Source organism: Sardina pilchardus, chromosome 18 (assembly GCF_963854185.1).
Source record: "Sardina pilchardus chromosome 18, fSarPil1.1, whole genome shotgun sequence".
Classification (NCBI taxonomy): domain Eukaryota; kingdom Metazoa; phylum Chordata; class Actinopteri; order Clupeiformes; family Clupeidae; genus Sardina; species Sardina pilchardus.
Genome location: NC_085011.1, coordinates 7,739,744 through 7,759,995, shown reverse-complemented (window position 1 = coordinate 7,759,995; position 20,252 = coordinate 7,739,744). Strand labels below are relative to the sequence as shown.

The following is a 20,252-nucleotide window of genomic DNA, read 5'->3' as shown; positions in this document are numbered from 1 at the left end:
TGCCTGTGCACAGCACAAGTAGGTGTGCATGCTGCTGGCGTGTGTGTCTTGGCCGCTGCAGGTAGCCGGTGGGAGGGGGCAGTGGAATGTGACGGGCCGCTGTTAAAGGCCAGTCAGACGTCTCTCCCAGGATCCTCGGAGGCATCTGGGTCCCAGACTCACGGCTCTCTCACCCAGCACCTTACCCAGCGCCAGACACACAGAGAGAGGACTCACGCTGACCAGTCGCGCTGACTGACTGACCACCGTCCATCTCTCCCACACAGCGGGGATGTACTGGGGCTCGCCACCTATGGATAAGTGCCCCAATAATAAGGAGAGGGATCTGCTGGATGGTTTTGTCCGTTTTTGATGGATGCTTTTTTTTTTAAAGAGAGGGTGATTCTGTTCTGATTGGATCTAATACAATTTCTGTAGATTACTGTGGATTTAGACTTTTTTCAATTTGTTTGTGCACCAGTCGTTGGTGAAAGCCACAGGCAGGGGATTTGGGTTTGGCCAGCTAAGGAGCATCCCTCAAACCAGTGAGGGGGCAGGGCTCCATGGTGACCATGAAGGTGACCGGGAGGCACCCCGCATCCCGCCCCAACGTCCCCCTGCTCAGGGTGACCACTCTGGGCTACCTCTCCTGCCTGCTATTGGGCCACACGGACACGGCGCTCGTCTCCGAAACCCCCAGCGGCGTGGCCAATCAGAGCGCTCCGCTGCCGTTGCCACTGCCGCCGCCGCCACTATTACCACGACGACCGCCTCCTCCACACATCATCTTCTTCATGGTGGACGACCAGGGCTACAGGGACGTGGGCTACCACGGCTCGGACATCCGCACGCCCATGCTGGACCAGCTGGCGGCTGAGGGGGTGAAGCTGGAGAACTACTACGTCCAGCCCATCTGCTCACCGTCCAGGAGCCAGCTGATGACCGGGCGGTGAGTAGCAGCCCTGGTCGTGCCCCTCAAATGCACCCACTGCAGCAGTAACTCCCCCCAATGCACACAGTAGCTCTAAAATACATACAACAAAGCCCACTCATCTGTATTTTATAGGTTACTATGGCATGTGAAAAAATGGACACCCAGTCACTATGTACAATAAAATATAGTTGAAGGTCTGCTGACTGCTTATTACAGTATGTGTTTGTGTGTAATTATACTACAGTATGAGTCTGGTTTTGCTACACTGTAAAAATAACTATAGTACATTATAGAATTGCATGATCTTTATGCTCTGTGTATCCAGTCCAACCATGACTGAGACGGCAAACAGTATCACAACAAACAGTAGCAGTAAATAAAAACAGTCGGGTCAGGTCTCCCCTTCCCATTCATATCAGTCTCTTGTGTTCCTGACAGTAACACCGTAGCAGCTCACAAGGTAATCTTTCAACTGCGCTACGTGGCGACTCTCTCTGTGTGTGTGTGTGTGTGTGTGTGTGTGTGTGTGTGTGATCCTCTGCGGTGTGCCAGGGAAGGGAAGGGAAGAGGCTTTGCTGTGGCGGTCCCCGTCTGGCTGCTGATTCAGAGGCAGTGCGGTACAGTGCAGTCTGTCCGTCACCGGGCCGTGGTGCAGAGCAGCATACTGCCCTCTCAGCACCAGCGCCAGCGCGGGGCGGCCATCACAAAGCTGCTCCTGTTTGATCCATCATCCCTGGCTGACGTGCCGTCTTCTCTTCTCTCTCTCTCTCTCTCAGTCTCTGTCTCTCTCTCTCTCTCTCTCTCTCTCTCTCAGTCTCTCTGTCTCTCTCTCTCTCTCTCTCTGTGTCTCTCTCTCTCTCTCTCTGTCTGTGTGTGTGTGTGTGTGTGTCAGTGTGTGCTCTCTTCTCTCTGCGCCTTGTTCTTGGCTTGTTTTCAAAACAGTCACACACACACACTCACGACTCATACACTCACGACTCACACATGCTCTCTCACACATGAAACACACACACACACACACACTAAGAAATAAACACACTCACTTCTGCTATCTTAATCTAAGCAAGCACACAAATACACACACGTGTACGCTTATACAAACCAGGAACTAACAAACAATAGCAGGACGGGCACCTAATAGTCTGATTACTGTAGATGAACGATTAAAACGTGTTGCCTATTATTAGGAGGAGAGTGTCCAAACACCAACAGTCTCCACATGTGTTGCTTCCTCTTCTGAGCTACTACTGCAGTTATATACACTCACATACAGTACACACACAAACGTCCACACACACACCTCACCTATGCAGCTCACTTATACTCGTCCTCTGTCTGTACTTACTACCCCCTCTCCTCCTCTTCTTCATAGCTACCAGACACCACACACACCTGCCCACACCCATGCTCATACACACTCACGCATCTCCACACACGTCCTCCAAACTGTCCACCTGCGTATACTCTTCTTCTGCCCATACTGACCGCTCCCTCCTCCTCCTCCTCCTCCTCTTCCTCTCAGCTACCAGATCCACACGGGGCTCCAGCACTCCATCATTCGCTCGCGCCAGCCGCTGTGTCTGCCGCCGGACGCCCCCACTCTGCCCGAGCGGCTGCGGCAGGCCGGCTACGCCACGCACATGGTGGGCAAGTGGCACCTGGGCTTCTGCCACCCCGAGTGCCTGCCCACGGGGCGCGGCTTCCAGAGCTTCCTGGGCTCGCTGACGGGCAGCGGCGACCACTTCACGCACCAGAGCTGCGACGGCGCCGAGGCCTGTGGGTTTGACCTGCACGACGGGGAGAGGCCCGCCTGGGAGCTGAGGGGCAACTACTCCACCCTGCTCTACACAGAGAGGTCTCACACACACACACACACACACACAGACACAACGGAGAGAGGCCCGCCTGGGAGCTGAGGGGCAACTACTCCACCCTGCTCTACACAGAGAGGTCTCACACACACACACACACACACACACACAGACACAACGGAGAGAGGCCCGCCTGGGAGCTGAGGGGCAACTACTCCACCCTGCTCTACACAGAGAGGTCTCACACACACACACACACACACACACACACACACACATACACACACAACTACTCCACCCTGCTCTACACAGAGAGGTCTTACACACACACACACACACACACACACACACACACACACACACAACTACACCCTGCTCTACACAGAGAGGTCTCACACACACACACACACACACACACACACACAACCACACCCTGCTCTATACAGAGAGGTCTCACAAACACACACACACACACACACAACTACTCCACGCTGCTCTACACCGAGAGGTCATACACTCACACACACACACACACATATACAAACACACACACACACACACACGCACACAACTACTCCACTACAGGGAGCGGCAATGACATTTCAGGTCCTATGAAAGAATTAGCTACAATATTGGGCCCGTCAATAAACAAAAGGCCGGGCCCTTGGAATTGCCCTCTGCTTGACGGTGCCCCTGACTACCGCAGAGCAGGTCAGAGCCAACGGGTCAGGCTTAGGGTCAGGGTTCACTACAGCCAGCAGCCAGCTATTTAAGTTAGTTAGTTAGTTTATTAGTTGTCCCCTTAGGGATTTTTTTCTTTCAGATTTTCCAAACACGTCATCGCTCATCGTCACAGGCCCAGGGATGGCACATACTGTACATGGTCGAAGACATAGAGAAGGGCACAGACATACTCTGCATATTTCTTACAGTACATTTGACACCGACATTTACATATATCATTGTGAGTAGATGGGAGAAAACATACGTTATTGCACTGCATACATTTGTCAGTGAGGTTTTGTCCTGTTGAGTATTTGAATGGCTGAGGGGATTAGGCTTCTGCTGAAGCGGGCTCTGTTGCTCCGTATGCTTCTAGACCTCCTGCCAGAGGGTTGGAGTGGGAAGTAGCGGTTGAGTGGGTGGGTAATGTCCAGGGATACTGCATGAGCGATACGTGCAATGGCCTTGGTGTTTAGTTCCTTGTGAATTTGGGGAGCCGAAGAGTGGGCTGGTTCCAGTCGTGCAGGAGTGTAGCCAATCCCACACATGCCACCTGCTGGATGTGGAGAGACACTGCAAGAGGGCAGGACCGAGTGGGGCGGGAGCATACTCACACTAAAAGGACTTTGCTCATACACATATGGATACACTCATAATCACAGATTATTAAAGGGGTCATAGCTCAAACACTTGACTTGCATAATCACACATGCACACACAATGGAATGAGAAATGAGATTGATTAGTGAAAGAATCTTGTGCTAATATAGAAGCACTGAATGATTTTTAGGATTAGGATTAGATTATTCATAGGAAACGGTTTACTGCATGTTGCACAAATGCAGTGGCATTCCTGTCAATGACAAATGGGATAAGTATGCATTCATCATAGTGCCGGTGAAGGAAGTTGTGGTTTAGCCTGCACTGGACAACTGCACATATTTGCCTGGTGACCTAATAGTTCAGAAGTGAAGGAAATTCCTTGTAGGTGAGATGCATGTCAGGCCGTAATGCATTTCTGAGTCTAGCAGATGGGTTGCTCTTGGTAGACGCTGCAGCTATCTTAGGGTTGTATCTGTTCAATTACTGGAAATGTTATTCTGCGGGACTTGCGTGGCGCTGCCTTTATCAGTTATCTGTTTCAATTGTGCTCTGTCTCCCGCCTTGGCTAGAAGTGTTTGCCTACTGAATACATGAATAAATGAAAGTGTCTGTTACACCGGCTGCTTCTGTGACCTGCAGATGTCTCTGGAGTTTTTACATGCTCCTCTCCTCCTCTCCTCAATTTCTCTCTACCTCTTTTCTTGTCCTCACTTCTCTTCTTCTCTCTTCCTCTCTTTTCCCCCATCTCTTTTCTTGTCCTCACTTCTCCTCTCCACCTCTCCTCCTCTCCTCCGCTCTCCTGTTCCTTTCCTCCTCTATCCTCTCTCCTCCTCCTCCTCTCCTCCTCCTCTCCTCCTCCTCCTCTCCTCCATGTGTTCCTCCGCCCCTATCAGGGTGAAGCAGATCCTGCGCTCCCACCCGGCCCAGACGCCGCTGTTCCTGTACGTGGCGCTCCAGGCGCTCCACACCCCCCTGCAGGCTCCCGCCCGCCTGCTGCGTCGCCACAGCGACCTGGGCAACCGGCCGCGCCGCCACTACGCCGCCATGCTGAGCGGCGTGGACGAGGCCGTGGGCGAGGTGGTGCGCCAGCTGCGCGCCAGCGGCCTCTACCGCAACTCCGTGCTGGTCTACTCCTCGGACAACGGCGGGCAGCCGCTGTCGGGCGGCTGCAACTGGCCGCTGCGCGGCGGCAAGGGCTCGTACTGGGAGGGCGGCGTGCGGGCGGTGGGGTTCGTCCACAGCCCGCTGCTCAAGCGCCGCGAGGCGGTCAGCCGGGCGCTCATCCACGTGTCCGACTGGTACCCGACGCTGCTGGGGCTGGCCAGGGCGCCGGGGGCGAAAGACCGGCGGCTGGACGGGCACGACGTGTGGGGCGCCATCAGCGAAGGCCTGCCGTGCCCGCGCAACGAGATCCTGTTCAACATCGACCCAGTGTCGCGGCGCGCCGGCGAATCCGCCCAGCAGAGGGCGCTGAGGCTTCAGCGCGGCTTCGGCGTCTGGGACACGGGCGTGCGGGCGGCGCTCCGCTACGGAGACTGGAAGCTGCTGACCGGCCCCATGGGCGACGGCGACTGGTTCCCGCCGCACACGTTGACCGCCGAGGAGGAGGGCGCAGCGCCGCCGCCGCCGCCCGGCTGGCAGGGCCTGGAGAAGCGGCGCGACCAGCGCGCCAAGTCCGTCTGGCTCTTCAACGTCACGGCCGACCCGTACGAGCGCCGCGACCTGTCCGAGGCGCGGCCCGAGGTGGTGCGCCTGCTCATGGGCCGCGTGGCCGAGTACAACCGCACCGCCGTGCCCGCGCGTAACCCGCCCGACGACCCGCTGGCCGACCCGCAGCTCCGCGGAGGCGTGTGGGCGCCCTGGCTGGGGCCGGCGGAGGGGCCGAGCGGGGGCAGCGCCGGGGGGAACGAGGCGGCGGCGGCGGTGGCGTCAGCGTCCGGGGGGGCGGCGCTGGGCGGAGGTGCCCTGGCCCTGGGGGCCTACAGGCGCGTGGCCGTCAAACACTGTAAGGTCTGCAGGCTGCGCGCGCTCTTCAAGAAGGTCGGCTTTCGCATGCAGAGGGCCTCACTGTTCTTTTAGTCTGGGGGAGAGGAGTGTGTGTGTGTGGGGTGTGTGTGTGTGGGGTGGGGAGGGGTGGTTGCAGAGAGGAGCCTGGAGGACTGGGGGTTGCGTCACACAACCCTGCTGAGTCATTGTGGCCAGCCCCTATTTCCTTACTGTGGCCAATGTGGGAGGTCACTGTGTGCGTGCATATGTGTGCGTGTGTGTGTGTGTGCGTGTGTGCGCGTGTGTGTGCGTGTGTGCGTGTGTGCGTGTGTGCGTGTGTGTGTGTGCACGCGTATGTGTGTGCACATGTGTGAAAGAGTGTGAGTGAAAAATGATGTGTGTGTGTGTGTTTCTGTGTGTGCTTTTCTGCTGACGGCTTTCCCACTTGTCAACAGATGGACACACTCACATGATGACATTCACATCACAGAACAGTTCTCTTTCTCTTTTCTCCCTTTCTCTCTCCTTCCCTTTCTCTTCTCCCTTTCTCTTTTCTTCCCTCTCTCTTCTCTACCTCCCTTTACGATGCCATGGACGCCATGACACACAGACACACCACCCTTCTTCCTCCAGAACCTCTCACACACTTGTCCTGCCTAATAGCTTCGCTCCTCAACAAACTAGTCCCCCCTTCTCTGTCCTTGAGATATCGAGTCACGGGGGCGCCATGACCAACCCTCACCTGCTGACTACATCCTCATTCCTTGGTTGATGATGATTAACTCGCTATATTTGAACTGAGACAGGAAAGGTAAAATCAATGCCTATAGTGTGCAATTGATTGAAAAGCATTTCTTCATTTGTGCTGTTCTATTTTCTTATTGAAAATAAACAATGTGTTGTGGATCCCCCTGTGTTCAGTAACAGCATCTCCCAGGTGGAGTTTAAATCAACAATTATGTAGAGTACCGTATGTGTGTTTGTGTGTTGTCATGTGTGTTTTACTGTGTGTGTGTGTGTGTGTGTGTGTGTGTGTGTGTGTGTGTGTGTGTGTGTGTGGATGTACGTTTATGTGTGGGTTTTATCGGTTTATATGCCAACATAAAAGATGCATGTGTGAGCAGCAAGAGCCATTGCTGTGAACCAGTCTGCGTGGGAGGAACGGCAGGTACCCTCTCTCTCTCTTTCTGTCTCTCGCTCTCTTGCTTTCTCTATCTCTCTTCTGCTTTTCCTCTCTCTCCCCCTACTCCTTCCCCCTCTCTCTCTCTCTCTCTCTCTCTCTCTCTCTCTCTCTCTCCCCTACTCTGTCTCAGTGTTTAATTAAGCCTGGCCTCATTAGTCCCTCGCCTGCACTCCGCAGAGCTCAGCTAATATTCTTTCTTCCTCCTAATCTCGTCGCCTTCCTCTCCTGCTCTCTCTCTCTCTTTCTCCAACTTCTCTACTCCCTTTCTTCTCCTTCCTCTCCTGCACTGTCTCTCTCTTCTTTTCTTCCTCTCCTGTTCTCTCTCTCTTTTCTTCTCTTCCTCTCCTGCTCGCTCTCTTTGCCCCAACCCCTCAACTCCTTTTCTTTTCCTTCCTCTCCTGTTTTCTCTTTTTTCTTCTCCTGCTCTTTTCTTCTCTTCCTCTCCTGTTTTCTCTCTTTTCTTTCCTTCCTCTCCTGCTCTCTCTCACTCTCCTCTCTTTTTTCTTCTATTTCCTCTCCTGCTTTCTTTCTCTCTCTCTCTCTCCCCAACTTCTCTCCTCCTTCTCTTCACCGGTGTCTTGTGTACCTCTCTCTGCATTAGCATCACCACAACTTGCCTTGTTTAAATATTACGAAACAAACCACTTTATTCCTCCTACTCCTCGGAGTCGCTCTCCTCTTCCTCACTCCGCTGGTGCTTTCTCGAGCTCTTCCTCCACCTCTCCACCACGCTGTTGTTCTTTTCTCTCTCTCTCTCTCTCTCTCTCTCTCCCTTCCATTTTTATTGGCCGGGTTCAAAGGTAATGGGCAGGATGGGAGATGAGATATGAAACGGACAGTTACATAAAGTGAGGAGGAGGAGGAGAAGGGAGGAAGGGTTCCCCTGGGCATCCAGGCTACTCTCTGTGAAGCACCAGGGGCCTGGAGCTGACCTCCTATATCTCGCTACAGATATCACAAAGAACTTTGTTTTATTTCTTTATTTCTTTCTTTCTTTCTTTTTTTTTTCCCTCACCACATTTCTGTTGCATTGACAGGAATGCTCGTTCCAGACCGTAAATATATGACCCCAGCTGCAAGGATGGACTTGAGTTGGCCAAACTGGGTTATTTCTCATGAGGAAATGTGAGCGCATGTTAACGGGGGGAGATGCATTTTCTGTAGAACCCCTGACCTTTTTGAACTTTAAAGTCGTCCTGATCTGGGAACAGAAGGCTCTGCAGGGCTCCCACCATAGGGGAGAAGAAAACAAGAAACAAGAAGAGAGAAAGAAAGCAGAAGCCAGCAGCCTTTTGAGTGGTGGTGACACATACTCCACATTTCTCCAGGAGGAGGGGGGTTGACCGTGACAGTCTTGGTTTATAAACAGTGACACACGAGGAAGCTCTCCAGCAGGCCAGCTGTGAGGGAATGACCTTCCGTGACCTTGCTGCTGTGGTTCCGTCATAGAAGCTGAAGTGCCGGGACGCAGACGGGCGCGCCTGGGCCTTACCCCGTCTCCTCTGGGCTTGTGGCCCCGCCGCACACTCAGGATCCACGTCTAGCCCTGGACCGTGGGCTCTGAACAGTGACGTTCTGCATTCACAACACACACTTCAGCCTAGAATCATCCTAGATCATACATCCTAGAATTGTTTCATGGATGTACAGTAGGTTTGAGCATCAGTGTGTTGTTGGATTATGACCTGTAGATACCACAGACTACAACATTGTAACAGGCCTGTAAGACGACACATGTTGTCTGAAGATAGGCAGAAGAATATGGGCTATAAAACTATGTTTGTACCAAAACCTAGCTTACTGAGATAAGTAAAGAGACTCTTCAGCGAGTGACTGTGTGTGTGTGTGTGTGTGTGTGTGTGTGTGTGTGTGTTTGATAGAACTGATTGTAGAGCATTGTTCTGTGCTAACAGGATGGGATGAGAGGATAAAGTGTGTTTGTAATTATGACAGCATGCTGCCATTGGCAGGGCCTCAAGAGCACTGTGAAAGCTGCTGCATACACTAGGCTTGAGCTTCCCTCCTCATTTAACTCAAATACACAATGAAATAATATTTCATTTTCATGAATCATTGAATCCACCACCGTTTCAGGAAAGGTTGTTGATATTTGAATATAACAGCTGATCGCCACTCTCTTCCATGCTTCTGAAGCAGCATGTTGTTAAGATGTGTTCTGTTCAAGCCACTCTGTTTGTTTCCCATTTAAAGAGCCAGGGCTATGTACCAACACCGGAGGGTTTATTTGCACACTGAACAAACAAAGGAACAATTTGCTGAATATAACAAAAAGTGTGGGAGATTAGAATCAGTGGGCGTACCTTTAATCTTTACAATTAGAGATAACATCACTGAGTGATAAATCAACCTTTCAGTATGTACTCTGTGTTCAATAAAGACAGATAGAACAAAACTTTGCGTGATTACGGGATGACATCTTTACATGTGCAAACAACACACACACAGACACACACCAGTCAAGTAACACTTCAGTCGATGGGTCCTTCCTTCCAATGACAGAAAGTTCTGGAGGGAGAAACGGAGACAGCCAACTCCTTACACTGGATGAGTCATTCAGGAATGACTGTTCAGTTTGGCACTCGACCTAAATTGCTTCACTCACTGCCTCACTCGCCGTGTTAGTATCATACGCAACGGCGAGTGTTCTAAAAAACAACCTCAGACATCTGCCACATACATTAATGATATAAACTAATGGTGTGTGTGTGTGTGTGTGTTGGTGTGTATGTGGTGCATCACACCAACAGGAACAGAGGAGGTATTGTTCTGACTTGGGCCTATCACATGTTTTCCTTCATTCATCTTAGTTAGTTAGAGGAGTTTTTTTTTTTAATGCTGCTTGCATGTGCTAAAACCAATCGGTATACATAGCCTAGAGGAAATGAAAATGTGCTCTGTGGTCAAACATTTGTCTAGAGAAATGGTAGCCCCGTTTGTAGACAACACCCAAAAGCACTGAATGTGTTTGTGTGCTTCTTGTAAATAGCAAAGCAGAAACATGCCAATCTAAATGCTTGTAATGGAGCTCCCGTCAGTGTTTTTGGTCCAAAGCCAGACGTGTATAGACTAGAGTCATTGTTGAACACGTCAGTGAAATTCACTAGAATTCTGTGTGTTCTCCCCCCCATCTTACTGGAAAACCTCAAATGATGTGGAGGCTCAAAGATCGAGAAGTGCATGAGAATTACACTGGCGATGAGACAGGACGAGAGATTAAGTTGAACTAATCAACCCTTAAAAAGGTTCCAACAGAACACGATTTCCTTTTTGAATAACCCTATCTTGTGGGTTGTAAAGGTTTCTCGAAACATATTCACTGCTAAAAGTACTTAGGGAACCACCAAAATTAGGCTACTCTATGAACACATTTCTATCAGAAGGTTCTTGAAAAATCCATTAAGAGCACCCTTTCTCAACAACAACCACTACCATATTATCCTCTTATTTTGCCTCTGGCAACTGAAACGCTACAGGTCTACTCACAGACATATACTCTCCCCCCCACACACACACATACTGTACAAACACATGCGCAAACACACAGAGTGCCACAATTAATACCAGGCACCTCTACACTGCTCTAATTAGGCTTTCATATCAGCCAGCCTCCCTGTAATTATGGCCAAGAACTCTATGCTCCTGTATTCACCGCAAGCACTCCTTAATCACTGTTCCTCTCCATGCGGCTGCCCAAGGAGGACGAGCCGCGCCACACACACACACACACACACACACACACACACACACACACACACACACACACAAACACACATATGAACCAGGCATATCGACAGGGAAGCGTGGGGTAGGGCTGACAAGCTTGCTCACGCCTCTCTCCACTAAAATGCAAGCTGCACATCATTTGCCAGAGGAACATATGCAGAACACAAACACACACACACACACACTGACACACACGCTAAACAAATATTCACACCTTTTGAAACCATCAACTGACACTTCTTGACAGCACTCTTTCCTCTTCTCGCTTTCGCTTGCACACAGACAGCAACAGCTATAGATAATTACAGAATAACATAAAACACCAAACTGCAGCGACATGAAAAAGTGTGAACCCAGAAGATTCAATGTGATTTGTTAAAGTGTATACTATAGATATTCCAATCTACACTAATCTGTCCATAATGAAGAGGAAATTACAACAGTCAACCCAGCAAGAGGCTATTATAAAGGTATTAGCCCACTCCCTGAGTGGGAAGGGAATTGATGTGTGTAGGCTATAAGGGAGCCATTGATGCTACCTGCCATGGCCTTTGGTAAGCTTATCATCGACATGGTCAGCATGTTACCAAATTAATAGTTATCATCAAACACTGAGCATTGGTATTAAATTCCTCTACAAATTATACCAAGCCACTGACATTCATGGCTGGTTTATGCATTTTTAAAAAGACATCAACAGTGGCTGCTCATTAGGCTATGCATGAAGAACGATGTTTTCATATGGTAATGGAAATAAGAACCGAAATTGAAACTAAGGTTTTACATCATGTAACTCCTCTGAATGTCAATGGCATCGCGCCACCCTCCTTTGGCTTGCCACTACGCGGGAGCACAGTGTTGACTCAACGCTGCCAGCCTATTCGACACCCCTTCGGTCGCAGTGCCAATGCAGCACCGGATCTCCTACTCCGCGTCTTGCTTTCCATCTTCTCTCGACACCAGGGAGAAAATCTCGCGTTGCTGTACGCTCTCTCTCTCTCTCTCTCTCTTTCTCTCTACTACCACCCCTCATCGCCCCCTCCCTTTCCTCTGCCTCTATCTATCTCCCTCTCCTTTTGAGTAGACGAGATCTCCTCCCGAAACCTGAGCGAGGCAGTCACCAAAAACGAGAGGCGATATCTCTCTCACACTGCACAACATGGCTACTATTGTAACCTCGACAAGGTTCACAGACGAATATCAGCTATACGAAGAACTCGGAAAGTGAGTAACAATGCTGGTGTTTTTGAAAGGACTGTTTCCTTTCCCTTGCTGCTCCGTATCTCATTGTAGCTGAATGTTGACAATGCAGAGTAGGTTTTGCATGTCAAAAAGGCAAGTAAAACTAGAGGATAGGATGCTCGCGTCCGCCCAGCTGTGAATTGTTTACATTAAATTCGGATGTTTGTTTCATTTGTTTCGTTCTCAAGCACCATTGCATAGGTTAAGACCGCTCACCGCTGGGAGAGCATGCATGTGAACATCTTGGTTGCTAGCTGGCTATGAATATTTCCTCATGTCAGATAGACTGCTCATAAATCGCCATCCACTGATCAGAACGATCACAAAGGCTCATATTATGGCACGAGAAAGAGGTTATTTTGCCAATTATAACTTTTTAACTGTAATATTTGTGAGGCATGTGACAGTCGCCACGCCAGAAGGAATGGCTTACTGCAGACTTGTGTAATAGCTGTGTCATACTCCTCGGCAAATGTAGCCACTTTGTGTTTTGTTCAGCATCACTCGTGTCACAACGAAGCCAGCTTGAGAGCTAGCGCTCTGCAACATACCTTCCTACATGCTGAGTGATATATCGGCTTCATCTATTTGGAAGATTAATAGTCTTTGAAATCACATAGTCTGTGTATGTAGCCTATTGCATATGAGGATTGCTGATCTGTATAATCAGCATGTTATGGTTTGACCCTTGGGTGAAAGATATCAGTCTAAGCGTGTTCACAGTGTAGCCTGGTAAGCTTCCTGTCAAAGGGGTGTTTCATGGCCATCAAAACCGCCCCTTGCTTATCAGCGCTTGTATTTCCGTTGAAATTCACCGCCAGTCATGGTAGTAGAATTCCAATAGCGTACATTAAAGTTGTATTGCCGCCATGCGCAATGGCCATTGTTGGTTACTACAGAAAATGTTGTTTAGTCAGTGAAAGAAAAATGTCCAGATGTTAATATACTTGCCATTCCAATACAGGGGTGCCTTTTCTGTGGTTCGACGATGTGTCAAGAAAAACACTGGACAGGAATATGCTGCAAAAATAATAAATACGAAAAAACTGTCTGCCCGGGGTAAGTCTTTTTAAAGTTATGATATTCCAAGAAATGGTTTCATGATTCTTGCACTCTTGTCTTGTGTGCTAAGAGATATCTGCAGATATTCCATTCATTCACAAGCACAATAAGCATCCCCAATGCAAGCAACCTGATAGCCTATAGGCCTAGCCTACTCTATGACCATGTAAGCATCTTTTATTGTCAGACATGTTGCAGAGTCGGAAAGCATTTGAGGACACAAGCTTACAAAAGCTGTAGTAAGATGGTCTCACAAATGGTAGGCCTACAATAGATCTATTTCCTAGTATTTTGCTCACTTAAAGTTAGAAGTAGATCCCTAGTGCAGATAAGCCTTGTCCAGCAACTTGCGTTCCAGATGAAGTTGCTCCAATTGTTTTTGTTGTTTTTGTTTTTGTTGTTGTTTGTCTTTTATCAAAAGAAACACACCCCTGTGCCGTCTGTACAAAATGTCCCTCAAGTTTTCTCAGTGGCCACAACAAGCGGCCAGTTGCATCCCTCCACCTAATAACAGGCCTACTGTTTTGTGTTGGCCCCTGGAGGGACTCTAGCCAGTCTGTCTGTTTACTGTGAGTGTGTGCAGTTGTCCAGGTTAACTGTAACAAGTCTAGTGTGTCGAAGAGGAAAGCAGTGGCCTTTCTAAAGCATCTGGACATCCCATGATCTGCCAAAGTCCAAGCCGGTAGTGTTGGTGTTCTTATCAGACCGTCCAGACTCAAGCCTACTTCTAACATGGTGCAAGACAATTGCTTTGCATAACACAGGCAGCTTGCTTGTAGTTAGGAAAACAAAAATGTGTTGTATGGCTGCAGTAGAAATCCAGAATGAGCTTCTTGTTCAGTCACTTATGTTCAGTCATTCACTATGTTGAAATGAAACTAAGCCTGAACGAATCAGCCAGACTTCTAAAATGACTGTATTATGTTATGTAGTCAGGCAGTATCACTTAAGTGCCACATATTGTTTGTGTGTAGTTCAGACCAAGGCTTGAAGTGGTTCAATCTGATGCATCTTGGTTCTCATGAGTTCTTTCTGTAGTGAGCATTCTCTCTCTCTCTTTCTCTCTCTCTCTCTCTTTGTTGCACCTTGCTTGAGTCACACTCGAGTGTGGATCTCATCTGCTCTAATTAAGCCTCTGTGAGGAAGGACAGGATACGTGAGACTCGCTCGCCGTTCCCGCCACCACCGCAGGAAAACAAAAGCGCCGGATCTATTTCTGGAAAGTGGACACTGTGTATACCTGTATGCCCGACCGGCAGTATCGAGTTTTGGGGTGGAGTGGGGTGGGGTGGAGAGGGGACGTCTTTTTTTTAAAAAACACTTGACATTGATAGAGATGGCTATTAATTAGATTATTGCCTCATCCACCCCCCACACCACCCCTGCCTCCTTCTCTGTCGTCGCTACTTTCATTTGCTGTCCCCCTAGCCATCCATGTGTTCATCCATTTGTCCGTGAGGGAGCATCCGAGCCAGACATTCTCAGCCATGCATGAAGGTCAATCAATGACTGTGTTCCTTGGAGCCATGCTGGCATCTCTCTCACACACTTCACTGGAATCTGCCAGCGTTAAAGTTACCATGGTGCCATTGTTGTGGTTTGTGTTTCCTTGCTTGCTTTCTATGTGACTCGCGTTATTAGATTTCTTAACCTTTCCTAGTGACAAAGACTTGAAAGTATAAGAAGTGTAAATGTCTCCACAGAACAAGTGTTTGGTCGTTTAAATCTCCATATATTGTGTCTCGGGGGCTTAGGAGATCAATCTCAGTTCACTGCATTGGGGCTAGCTGTGGGATGCTTCTCATGAGTTGTATCTCTACATGCAGTCCATTGCTGTACTGTACCGCAGCTAAATTAAAGCATTTTTCTGTCTGATGGTTGGTGATGGCTGGCAAACAAAGACTTTATTTAAAAGATCAGTTTAAAAAGGTAATTAGATCCCCCCACTACCCCCCCACCCCACCCCACCCCCCTCAATTTGGCATCTTTGGCAGAGTTCCTGTCAAGTAACCTGGCAACTGTTTTCTTGAAACTGTTCATCACGTTGGCTGGCTGAGAATAAAAAGGGAAAGTGTCCCATTCATCTGGCGTGGCAGAGGAGAGGGGCCAGAGCCGCGTCCCTCTAAATCTCTCATGGCCACAATGTCCAGTGGCCTTAATCAAAGCTGAAAGCCCCTTGGACGTGACAGTTTGTTCGACACAAAAATAAACCACAATTATCTTTCTCTCGTGTCTCATCTGCAGGCCATATTGATGTTTATAAAAGGGCAGTCCTTTCACAGCAGTAGGTTTCTTACTTATAAGTGTGTGTGTGTGTGTGTAAAATGATGTATTCCATGTGGAAGCAGGGTTCATTACCAAGCTGGCAAATATGTGACATTTGCGCTTTCTTCGGTTGTTTAGCCAGTGTTGAATGAGATGAATGCCGAAACCACTTGCTTGGAGAGGTCAAGTGATAACCCATAGAATCATACTAAATATTGCCATGTTGCTTTGCAGCATCCTTCTTTTGATAAATCCAACTCAGACTTACTGTACCAGTTGAGTCACAGATGTGGTCATAGTAAACAAGGGCTTGAAGATTACTTGTGAATGTAAAGAAGTGGCCAAATGTGACCAAATCTCCCTCCTCCAGATTGACACTGATACATAGGCTTTGTGACATCAGCCCAAGACGGCAAGGGCTTTACGATGGATTAGATTTGTGCCACAAGTCAGAGTGTTCATTCTCTGGTGATCTGGCGCCGTAATGAGTGTCTTTGATGAGGAGCCTCTGGGCTGATTAGTGTGCCCTGCCTTCCTATCTCCACCACCACCAGATCACCACTGTCATATCCACTCCTGCGGCTTGCTAAGACCTGCTTTGCCACAAACCCAGCAATTTATTATCTCTCATGCTCTCTTTCTCTATCTCTCTCCCTCTCTCTCTCTCTCTCTCTCTCTCTGTCTTTCTCTTTCTCTATCTCGCCCCCTCACTCTCTCCCTCTCTTTGTTTTTGTCTCTCCCATCATCCATCTCTGTCTTTCTATCACTTTCTCTCTCTCTCTCTCTCTTTCTTTCTCTCTCTCCCCCCATCGTGTTTCCATGCATCTTCTGTTTCACTGCACTGTGTGTGGCTCCCTGGTGCAGATCCTGGGCTGCTGTTGCTTTTGCATAAGGTCCTGCATAATTCCGTATAAAAAGCGCGCCTGGTCTTATGTAAATCAGCTGCGCGTGGCCCGAGTCGGCCCAGCCGAGCCGAGTCGAGCCGAGCCGCGCCGAGCCGCCTACCATCGGTTGCGCTGCAGCACACACACACACACACACACACACACACACACTTGCGCTCTCCGCTCCTCTCTCTGTTCCTCTCAGCTCTATCTCCAGAGTGGAGGCTGCTCCTCGCTGCAGCGCCTCCCACTCAGCTGCCTCTGTGCTGGGCTGCAAGCAGTGACTGGTGCCCCTCTCCTGGGACATTCCTGACCGGCAGTGGTGTGGTTCCCAGACCTATTCGGTTATCCTCTAAATATCTACATGGAAAACAATAAGCACGCTTTTATCATGGGCTACGCTCAGGGTTGAAGACCTGGCATGCGTAGGCTTACAGTATGTGCTTTATGTTAGGTATGTGTTAGGTGGGTTGAATATTTGGCATGTATAGCTTTACATGCCAAAAGGTTAGATTAGGTTCATTAAAGTGTGTGTGTGTGTGTGTGTGTGTGTGTGGTGGGTGTGTGTGAGCGAGAGAGAGTGTCTCACAGGTAGAGATGGAGAAATGGAATGTAGATGGTAGGCGTGTGGAGGCCCTTGCGTGGGGTTGGAGCAGGGGACAGACTGTATCTCTCTCGCTCTGTCTCTTTCTCTCCTCTCTCTCTCTCTCTCTCGCTCTGTCTCTCTCTCTCTCTCTCTCTCTGAGGCTGTGGATGATGTCAGGGAGGGAGGAGGAGAGAGGGCGGGGGAGCCACGTTGCTGAATAATTGACGCGGGCAGCCTGTGTATGTTGGCTCCAAATGGGAAAAGGGACAAGGGCCTGGTTCCCTCAAGCCCGCTATTCCCCCCCCCCCCCCTTTCCTCTTGGCTACTGTGTCAGTCTCCCACTCTCTCTCTCTCTCTCTCTCCATCTCTCCTGTCATCCCACCCTCCACCCCTCTCTTCTCTCATCTCTTCCTCTCCTCTTCTCCTCTCATCGCTGATCCTCCGTGGTGTAGTCTTGGTGGCTCAGCCCTGTTATCTGGGCTCTGGAAGGCTTCCTCGCCATTTTGCTGGAGACCCATTGGTGGAGGCTTGATAAACGTGGCAGTGCTGGTGTGGTGAATCTTTAATGGAACAAACTGTGAATATTTAATGAACTTCAGCACTCTCCCTCTCTCTATTTCTTCCTCAACCTCCCTCTCTCTCTCTGTGAGTGTGTGTGTGTGTGTGTGCGCGTGTATGTGCGCATACGTGTGTCTGTGTGTGTCTGTGTGTTTCTGTGTGTGTGTCTATCTGTGTGTGTGTGTGTGTGTGTGTGTGTGTGTGTGTGTGTGTGTGTGTGTGTGTGTGTGTGTGTGTGTGTGTGTGTGTGTGTGTGTGTGTGTGTGTGTGTGTGTGTGTGCATGGCTGTTTGCTACCTTGAGTGGTTGCACATTAGACAGGCCTCCATATTCTCCAGCAGTAGCAGCAGCAGCAGCAGCTGGCCTTGGTGCTCTGGTGCCCGAGGAGTGGAGGAGCCAGCACTTCCTGGAACCCTGGCAGGGTGGCTGGCTGGCTGGCTGGCTGGCTGGCTGACTGCACCGTGAGGAACTTTTTCAGCTCCCATTCCTCCTGTGTGCGCACATTTCAACTCACCCCCACCCCACCCCACCCACCTCCACCACAGAAAAACACCTCTCTCTAAAAAAATAATTCCCTCCTCTGGAAGTATGGAGAGCCATATTCCTCCTCATGGCCAGGAGCAATGTAAAAGTCTTGCCCCAGTAATTGTCAAAATCATCCCCTGTTCAACTTAAAATGGCTACTTTACAAAAACAGTGAAGCCACCATTAAGGATATGAGTCCAGAGTTATTCTATGCCTTGAAGGCCAGAAGTGCTTTTAGTAGTTTCACAGCTTTACTCGCTGCTTCCTGTTTTTCACATGAAAGCGAGCCCTATTCTGTCACCCTGCTGCTGGTGTCATGTTTGGTGATAGTTGCCCAGATAAGACAGAGAGACAAAGACTTTTCATTCATGAAAAAAAAACGAGGAGGAAGAACGGACATAGTCTTTCCAAACAAACATCCGCGCGCGTATAGACCCTGCCTCCGCCGAGTATTATCATAGCACGGTTGTGTTGAATGGCTGCTTTCTATAGTGAGAGTAGAGAGCTGCTTCTAGTGCCGCGACAGTGAAGGGGAGTCCTAATGGAGTTATTGTTCACTTTTCACTCTCTCTAATTCAATACTGCCGTTTGTTCGAATGCAAACCAAAAAAAAATGTCTCGCTGTGCTGGAGGTGACAGTTTTGGGGAATTATGGATTTTTTATGAGCGAAAACATTGAGAAGTGTGAGGAGAACTGAGGAGATGGGTCTTGATGAAGTTTCCCCCCCCAGAGAAGTTTAATATCTGCCTGGCTAATACAATAAATACAGGAGAGGAGATCTGAATTGCTTGTCTATTGCGGGGTCTAAATGAAGCGAGATTGCCTCGGCTTCTTGGCGCCCTGAGGATGTGTTTGACTTTAATGGCCCTTGCTGTGTGGAGGTTGGCGTTGGTGTGCGTTGGTGTGCGTTTGCCTTGCTCTGCCCTGTCCTCATTGTCTATGCAGTTGTTTGTGTGTGTGTGTGTGTGTGTGTGTGTGTGTGTGTGTGTGTGTGTGTGTGTGTGTGTGTGTGTGTGTGTGTGTGTGTGTGTGTGTGTGTGTGTGTGTGTGTGTGTGTGTGTGTGTGTGTGTGTGTGTGTGTGTGTGTGTGTGTGTGTGTGTCTGAACACTAGGATGTGATGGCAGTGTATTGTGGGTCGGGCCTTGAGGAGGCTGTTAAGGTGAGATTGCTGAAGTGAAGTGCACTCTTGAGGCTACTTTAGATTGTACTGTAGGTGGATCGGGGAGATGGTGTGTGTGTGTGTGTGTAGGAGCAGCGATCAGGCTCACAGCAACGAGGAATGAGGCACTTTTTACTCGTTTTACGCTTTTCTTCTCCTCCCTCCCCATCTCTTTCTCTCTCTCTCTTTCTCTCCTCCTTTTTTCTTCTTCTGTCTCTTTCTTTTCTCTCACTCTACGTGTGTGTATGATGAGCAGATGAGGGAGAAGGGAAAGTCGATCTCCATTGTCAATCAAACCACCATCTGCTAACCTGCAGGCCAGGGCCGGCCTCATGTTGACCACACCTCAACCCCTCTGGTCCCCCCCTGGAGACCGTGGAGCCGCCTGCCGGCCTGTCATCCTCACAGATGCCCATTTCCAGCGCACATACTGTACCTTGGGTCATTTACCTCGGGACTCTCCTGTCCACAGCCACCGGCGCAGCATTGTTCTGCTCGGCCGTGTCAGCAGAAATGTGTGTTCACACACACACACACACACACACACACACCTCGAGTCGGAGTGTGTGACCTTGAGGTTCCCAGTGGCGTGTTCTGCTGTGTGTGTGTGTGTGTGTGTGTGTGTGTGTGTGTGTGTGTGTGTGTGTGTGTGTGTGTGTGTGTGTGTGTGTGTGTGAAAAGCTCACAATGACATCTAATTCCATACACACTGGCACAGAATAGACACAGTTGCCTGCATCTTCTGCTGATGGAGACCGTGTCCATTGCTCAGAGAGAGAGAGAGAGAGAGAGAGACAGACACAGAGAGAGAGACGGAGACAGAGAGAGACAGACAGAGAGACAGACAGACACAGAGAGACAAGAGATAAAGAGACCGAGACAGAGTGTGTGTATCAGTGATACCAGCTTCCTTTTACACAGCTGTTGGCTCATTACGCCGCACTCTATAAAACACATAGACACGTGAGCAGCACAAGTGCTCTCCTCTCTCTCTCACACACACACAC

The 20,252-nt window shown here is 49.5% G+C and overlaps 2 protein-coding genes across 16 annotated transcripts in view; both read left to right on the top strand.

The window, feature by feature from the left end:
- Positions 1 to 232: 232 nt before the first annotated feature.
- Positions 233 to 6,129, top strand: si:dkey-174i8.1 (arylsulfatase I). The gene is made up of 3 exons (XM_062520350.1): positions 233 to 928; positions 2,436 to 2,768; positions 4,944 to 6,129. Exons 1-3 carry the CDS (start codon positions 543 to 545, stop codon positions 6,127 to 6,129), a joined length of 1,905 nt encoding a protein of 634 aa, XP_062376334.1. The 5' UTR covers positions 233 to 542.
- Positions 6,130 to 11,867: 5,738 nt separating this feature from the next.
- Positions 11,868 to 20,252, top strand: part of camk2g2 (calcium/calmodulin-dependent protein kinase (CaM kinase) II gamma 2) — a 64,734-nt gene continuing 56,349 nt past the window's right edge. For 7 of the 15 annotated variants that reach the window (XM_062520189.1, XM_062520188.1, XM_062520184.1 and 4 more), the window contains exons 1-2: positions 11,870 to 12,187; positions 13,170 to 13,264. In XM_062520189.1, the coding sequence (XP_062376173.1) occupies positions 12,123 to 12,187; positions 13,170 to 13,264 (160 nt within the window). In that variant the 5' untranslated portion in view covers positions 11,870 to 12,122. Of the gene's footprint in view, positions 12,188 to 13,169; positions 13,265 to 20,252 lie in introns of all 15 variants that reach the window. The other 8 variants (XM_062520178.1, XM_062520182.1, XM_062520181.1 and 5 more) reach the window with 2 other exon arrangements.